The sequence below is a fragment of the Haplochromis burtoni genome, unplaced genomic scaffold (genome assembly GCF_018398535.1).
Source record: "Haplochromis burtoni strain Fernald_Lab_line unplaced genomic scaffold, NCSU_Asbu1 Contig_688, whole genome shotgun sequence".
In the NCBI taxonomy this organism is placed as follows: Eukaryota; Metazoa; Chordata; class Actinopteri; order Cichliformes; family Cichlidae; genus Haplochromis; species Haplochromis burtoni.
In genome coordinates, this window is record NW_024583049.1 from 36,101 (window position 1) to 43,581 (window position 7,481).

The following is a 7,481-nucleotide window of genomic DNA, read 5'->3' on the forward strand; positions in this document are numbered from 1 at the left end:
CTCCAATGGTGTCGGAAATATCCTGGGAAATAATAAAAATTCCTGATTATCATAGATATATCTGGGTTATCAGGCAGCAGATAAAGCTGTGATTTAATGTTTATCTGTGACTTAATTTGGTGCGTGTTGAGTCGAGTGTTAAAGCTCAATAAATGTTATTTTATTGTACACGTATGTAAACAGAGTCTTACTTCTTGCTCAGCAAACACAGTGTGATGGTGAAATGTGACGAATTCCAAAGTCTCATCAGAGCGTTGGTCATGCAGTGGCTCGCTTCATCTTCTTACCGCGAGGCCTTCAGGCTGTAACGTCCGCTTCCCTCTCGTGGCGGCGTTATTCCCATCCTTGTGTTTGGATCAAGTATTTAGGAACACCTGGAAACCTGCAGAGACTCCTCTTTAGTCTCAGAGGTGAGTGACAGTGAACGTTTTTTTATCACCTCTCAGAAAACACTTCTACTTATCTCGTCATCAAGTTTTTCTTCTTATTTCCAAGTCACTGTGCCACAGTTATTATTATTATTATTATTATTATTATTATTATTCGTGTTATTTGTCACTAAAATTAACCTGCAAATGGAGCAGAAGCAGAAGCAGAAGTTTGTGTTTGTGAGATTCAATAAAAAATAGTTTATAGTTTTCAGTTCAGTTTAATTTCATTCAGCAGATTTTTCCTAAAAGAGTGTCATAGAAATATTCAACCATTTAAAAAGTTTTAAGTGTTAATTTTCTGATTAATTTTTTGTTTGTCAAGCAGCCAAAAATAAAAGAAAAATGCAGACTGGTTGTTTCAGAGATTCTTCTTGTTTTTATTTCAGTGAATTACATTTTTAGATGTTTTCCACATGTTTGGTTTAGTTTGATAACTTTGGTTTGTAGCTTATTTTTCACGCAGGCTTTAGAGTTCAATATGTCTTCCTGTGGCGCCCCCTGCAGGTACTGTGTAGTTATAACCTCAAAGATACTCAAAAGTTTAAACCATGAATATTTAGAGGTAGAACTTTGTCATATTTAAAAGACATAAAGTAGAAAAAACATCAGTTTAAATCAATGATAAACTTATCTCGTGATGTAAGCAAAATGATTAAAATGGGAATAAGAGACAAATCAAAAACCTAGATTTGCTCAATTTTAATGACTTACTTCTATTGTACTTTGAAGTTTATTAAAACTTTAAAACTTTATTATGTGTTTCGTATTATTTATCTTGTTTTGTTAATTAAATTTGTCTACATAATACGAGACATCAGGTGTTAGTTGTAAAAAAAATGAATAAAATCTTGATTTTTCTGATTTATAAATTTGAGGTTTATTTTGAAAGCTTTTAACTCGGAGCAGTTGCAGTTCCTGTGTTTTCTTTCATTTCCGGATTCGGTCAATGGCTCAGCTGTGAACGGAAACAGTAGAAGAAGAGGAAGCAAAGGCGCAGCGAGGGAAGTTAAAATGTCTGCTCCGAAAACAATCCCGAAAGATGCTCAGGTCAGAAACGAGCTTTTTCATTTATATTGTACAGTTTGAGTCGAGCTTTTTGCTTTGCTCGATAATCTTTAATGCATCCGCGTTGCTCGTTAGCTAGACTGGCCTGTCTTAGCTAGCGACACTGCAACTCAAAGCAATAGCGGCTAACATGCTAGCCTAGCTGCGAGCCTGTCGGTGTTTTGGTGCAAATTTGGTTCACATTGGGCAGTTTCTTCTCCCGTTTATTGTCTGATGGTGAATTTTGTTGCTGGATTTGTGTTGATTAATTGGTGACCCTTTGCAGTTGTGTAACATGATAGCCTGCTTAGCTTAGCAACGTTGCCGTTCAAAACAATAGCAGCCGCACTCTAGCCTAGCCTTTAGTCGCGAGCTGTTGGTGCTTTGGTGAAGCCGTTTGTCACCCTATGGTGTGTTTGTAAATACCCTGGTTTGGTGCACCCTGCGAGGCAAGGCCGGACGCTGTACCTCGCTCCAGCACCACGTTTCCGGGATAATTTATTTATCATGCTTCTTTTTTTCCTCACAGTTTTCCAGAGAGTAAAAATGGGAGATGCAGTAAAAATCTGCGGGAAAAGTAAAATTTTAAGTTATTTGTTTCCTCTGTAGGTGATGATCCAGATCCTGAAGGACATGGGAATCACAGAGTATGAGCCCAGAGTCATCAACCAGATGCTGGAGTTCACCTACAGTAAGTTATTTCTGTTTCAGAACCGATGGGAACAATGCTCTGATATCCCGACTGAATATTTCTGACACTCTCGGACAAAGAAGGATTATTCTGAACTGTGAATCATGCAGGAGCTGTTCTGAACAACTCAGTTGTTGTTTGTGTCCACAGGATACGTGACCACCATCATCGAAGATGCCAAAACCTACGCCTCACACGCCAACAAGTCCAACGTGGACGCCGACGACATCAGACTGGCCATCCAGTGCCGCATGGATCAGTCGTTCACCTCACCTCCGCCACGAGATGTAAGTCTTCACAGATGGGTGTAACATTCGGTTCTTGATTCGTTCGTCAGGGGTCTAGAATGTCAGTTAGGAAAATGGAGACTGCAGATTCTATTCTGATCATTAAGACCGTCACTCTACAGGAACCAGCTGACTGTAGCGACAGGGCTGATCTGATAGATGTTAAATCTGTGGTAAACGCTGCTTCACCCTCTCTGTGTTTCCAGTTCCTGTTGGAGGTTGCCAGGCAGAAGAACCAGACCCCCCTCCCTCTCATCAAGCCCTACACCGGCCCCCGGCTGCCCCCAGACCGCTACTGTCTGACCGCCCCCAACTACAGACTCAAGTCCATACAGAAGAAGGTGAGACACAACCTCTCGTGGTCATCCTCAGCTTTCACGTTGTCTTTGTTTGTGGTTACCAACAGTTTATTTTCCAGGTGTCGTCGTCTGCCAGCAGGATATCGGTGCCTCGCCTAAGTGTCGGCGCCGTCACCAGCAGGCCGACCACGCCCACGCTCGGTGAGTTTCAGCTTTATCATTATGTGATTTATAAATCCAAGTATTAAAGTACAATCCTGGATGCTGAAAGCGTAGCGCCATTTCCTCCTCAGGGACGCCGTCTGTGCAGTCGGTCACCACTAAAGTCGGGACTCCAGTGTCTTTGACGGGTCAGAGGTTCACTGTGCAGATCCCGCCGCCCTCTCAGACGACGACCACCAAACCCAGTAAGAACAGACCCATTTTATTTTTTGCTTCATGCTTTGATGGAACAAGAGTCAGACGTATGAATACCTGTGAAAAACACTTTAATGTGGAAGAAACCGTTAAAAAGTTCTCCACCAACTCCTGAACACACGGACAAAAATCTGTCCAGATAAACATTTTAATGGCCAAACAGAATCGTGTTTAAATGAACAGTTTACTTATATAAAAACCTCGATGCTCGCTCTGTCCCCATAGCAACGCCATCCACACCCGCTGTCTCCAACGTCCTCATCAACCCATCTCTGATTGGCTCCAAGAACATCCTCATTACGACCAACATGGTGTCACAGAACTCCGGCGGAGAGTCGCTGAAGAGGAAGCATGAAGACGACGACGACTACGACGCTTTATGACGCTGAATGCGATGCCGCCATTGCCACTTTTGTACTGACCTATAAAAAATAATCTCCGTAGAGACTGTAGGAGGCTCCTGACAGTTTGTTTGAGAGGAACACGACGCCTGCTCACAGCGGGACTGAAGCTGGACGGTGGGTTCAAAGCTGCAGGGCGAAGGAAAAGTGAAGTGATGAATAAAATGAATAAAAGATGTGATCACGTCTGTTTGTTGGAACCCAAAATTTACATTTAGAACAAGAAGAGTTTTTAACTTATAAATCTGAAGGTTTCACTTTTGAGTCCTGTAGTGAAAAATGTTCACTTCAGAAAAAAAAATCCCTACAACATTTAAGTCAAACGTTTGTGGGTTTTTTTGTTTTTTTTTATGAAATTGATGAAAACCAATAATTCCACTAATATCCAGCAGTGAGTCGCTCCTCATAGATTCACATGTTAAAACTGACAGACGTATACACAAACTGTTTGATAATTTGATCCTGAACAACTGTACATCAAAGTGGTGATACTTTTTTTTTTTTTTAAATATAATACATTTCTTTATATTATGGTTTAAGTACTTTTTGGTAACGGCATCTGGATGTTTGACAGTATCAGGTTAAGAATGATGGAGGGATTCTTCACTGTGACACAGACACAGTTTGGTGGTTTAATGAGAAACTGCATGTTAAAATAGACCGCATACAATTATATAGTTCTGAAAATGGTTACTTTAGTCAGAAAACATGAGTACACATGTTTAAAAAGCCTTTAAAGGCTCGACCTGAACTATTTTACTCCCCCCTTGATTTATAAAAATGTAATAAAGAGACCAGATTGGGGGGGTTTGTGTTTTCTTACTGGTGTGGAGTTCCACAGGGCTCTATCATGGGCCCTCTACTTTTTGTTCAAACATTGTAGTTGTGACTTTCGTTGTGTTGCTTTAGTTTTTATTGGGTCCTGAATGATATGTTTTAAGATGTTTTATACGGGGGAAATGCAGTAATTCAGTTTGCCATGGACTATTCTGCTTTAATGTATTCTGATGAAAAGTATGTTTTATCAGGGTAAAAAATGATCTTCACCCAGTTCAAGTCACCTTTAGCATAATTTAGCCTTGGAAGAGACACTGAACATTAAAATAATTGAGACTTCTCTGCTGTGAGACCTTATATGCTGGTTTATTTTTTTTCCTTTAAGAGCATGAACGTAAAGTGCAGATTTTCACATGGAAACTTTAGCACTCGGCTGGATTTTGTTTTCATGTCGGGGTATTTTAAATGCACTTATCTGACCAGTAATATTGCTGAAGTGGTATCAGACTAGTTTGGATGTTACTGAGCACCAGTGATGAGAATAACGGCGTTACTTTTTTCAGTAACGAGTAACTAACTAATTACTATTTCTATCGTTACAACGGCGTTACCGTTACTAACTAAGAAAATGCGCGGTCACGTTACTATTTTTCAACAAACAGACGGTTGAAGCTGTCTTCAGCTTACCGCATCTTGTATCAGTTGCACGGAAGTAGCTGTCTATGGCTGTATCCCAATTCAGGGTCTGCAGCCTTAAAGTACGCAGCCTCAAGGATCCTCAAGCGCCGCGTACCGCTAAGGCCGGAAGTGCGAGGCTTGTGAAATGGGCGGTCTAGCCTCCGTTGCGCTGCCCAGGTTGCCTAGCAACCATGATACTAACAGCTGGAAACGTGTCATACAGCTGTGTTTGACAGAAATGAAGGAGACAATCTTTTGTTCATTTGTTTGTTTCTACATGAGCTTTGATCATTCTCTGTGAGATTAAGCTCAGCTATTGAACGGCGTGTATTTGAAAGTAAAGGCTTTAAAACCAAGTTAGTACAAATGCCACTAATGTCACATGACTTTGCCGACATGTGGCCAACAGGAATGTTTTAATGTTCTTCGTTATTAAACATTTGCACATAAATAAGTGACATAATATTCAGTACTTACTTAAAGTTTACTCTTCGGCCGCCCCTCATCCGCCGTTTTTTTCGGCAAAATTATCCACACCCACGCTATGCATTCTGGGATATGTTGGGCCACGAAGTCTACACCGCCACGTCCTTAAAATTCAGGGAAATGAAGGATGCATGTGAGGGCCGCATTTCGAGCAGCCTTCGAATTGGGACAGCCTTTGTCGTGTCGCGGTGATGTAATCGGCCTTAAAAGTGCAGCCTCTAAGGCTGCAGACCCTGAATGGGGATACAGCCTTCAAGACATGTTGAGGAGGCCATTTAGCCATTTCAATCAGCTGTGTTGGATCAAGGACACATCCAAAACCTGCATGACATTGGCCTTCGAGGCCTGGAGTTGGAGACCTGTGTATTAGAGCATAAGAACAAACTTAAACCTCCCGTTATCATTATTGTATTGTATTTAGTTAGCACAAGTTGGAAATGTTTTATTTAAACATCATTTATTTGGACTTTATACAGCCTATGTAAGTAGGCCGGGCGCTACAACTTTAAGCAGGTGTACGCGCTCCCGCGGGCGGCAATCACGATCACTTTCTGGCACAACACCTGGAGCTCAGGGAGTCATGATAAACAACATATACGCGTGTTTTTCCTCAATAGTTTCATGTTTACTGTCTAAGGACAGCGCAGCGAGCACGCTCTGCTTATGAGCAAGAAATAAAAAAACAAAACATAAAACAGCCCGTTTGTGTTGGTGGAAAAATGCACCATGTCGACCAATCAAAAAATGATTTGGCAACATGACATTTGGTTGTTTAGGAAGAGAGAGAGCGAGTTTTGAGATGTGAGAGATTTGTGACGTTTAGCGTGTTTGCAGTGTGTAGTTAATGTGTTGTCTTGTGTAGTTAGTGTGTAGTGTTGTGGATAGTTTTGTGTTGTGTGTCAGAACAATGAGGCGACTGCTGTCTCCAGGTAGAAACAGGAGTGACACACCTGCTGCTGTCAGACCTGCAGGTATCAGGCTGTGATGTTTCCTTTATAGTGGACAGAAATATTGGAGTGGCACAAATAATTGTGGCATCTTATTGAAGAACAGCTGATTGTTCTGTAAATAGTTTGAAATGGTTATAAAAAAGGGTAAAAGGTAAATGGCTGCAAATAACTTTGTTTTTGCAAACTTGTCTATGATTTTAAAATTGACAATTTATATTTGCATTTAAAGTTATGAAATATGATTCATAAACATGTTTGTGGTTGTTACAGTAAAAAATATACTTTTTCTACTCTGATTTTATGTTTTTTGTCTGATTTTAGATCAGTTGTGTTAATACAGTCAAAATGAAAACAACTGTAAATTCAGACACGTGAGTCTGTGCTGAAAAGAACGAGACCAAACAAGGCAAATAAACAGTTTCTAAAGGTGAAATGTGGAGGAAACATCAGACGTAGTTACAAATGGCCGATTCTACCCTGGACCCCAGAGGGTCAAACATTTTTTTAAGTAACGCAATAGTTACTTTTCAAGTAATTAATTACTTTTAGAATCTTGTAAATCAGTCACTAACACAGTTACTTTTTTGAAGTAGTAACTAGTAACTATAATTAATTACTTTTTCAAAGTAACTTGCCCAACACTGCTGAGCATGCGCTTTGAGGCGACTGTTGGCTGGATTAGTTTCCCCGGTCTGAATGTTCGCTTAAATGGCCCTCGAGATAAAACCAGTGTTCGGTCTTCATAAACCCACCATGGTTTTTTCTTCACAGTAAAGCCTGATGCTGGCCAAGTGTTTTTTGTAGTTCCTGTCATCTCTACAGAAAAAAAAATATTCACATTTTAACCCAAGAATGTCATAAATTGTTCCAAACACACTTCCGAGAATGTAACTGCAGCCTGTTTTGTTGTCTTGCTCCACTTTACTTGGTCGAAATCAGAAATGTGACTACCGGGTGTCTATTCAGAGATATAAATGTGATTGTTTGCCAACAAATAGTTCACAGCTTCATCGTCGGAGA

The 7,481-nt window shown here is 40.5% G+C and overlaps 1 protein-coding gene across 1 annotated transcript; it reads left to right on the forward strand.

Moving 5' to 3' along the window:
• Positions 1-1,347: 1,347 nt before the first annotated feature.
• On the forward strand, positions 1,348-4,704 carry taf9 (TAF9 RNA polymerase II, TATA box binding protein (TBP)-associated factor). Its single transcript, XM_005949796.3, has 7 exons — positions 1,348-1,478; positions 2,085-2,166; positions 2,317-2,453; positions 2,660-2,794; positions 2,872-2,953; positions 3,046-3,159; positions 3,395-4,704. The coding sequence occupies exons 1-7, from the start codon at positions 1,443-1,445 to the stop codon at positions 3,550-3,552; spliced, it is 744 nt and encodes a 247-aa protein (XP_005949858.1). The 5' UTR covers positions 1,348-1,442; the 3' UTR covers positions 3,553-4,704.
• The last annotated feature ends 2,777 nt before the right edge of the window (positions 4,705-7,481 follow it).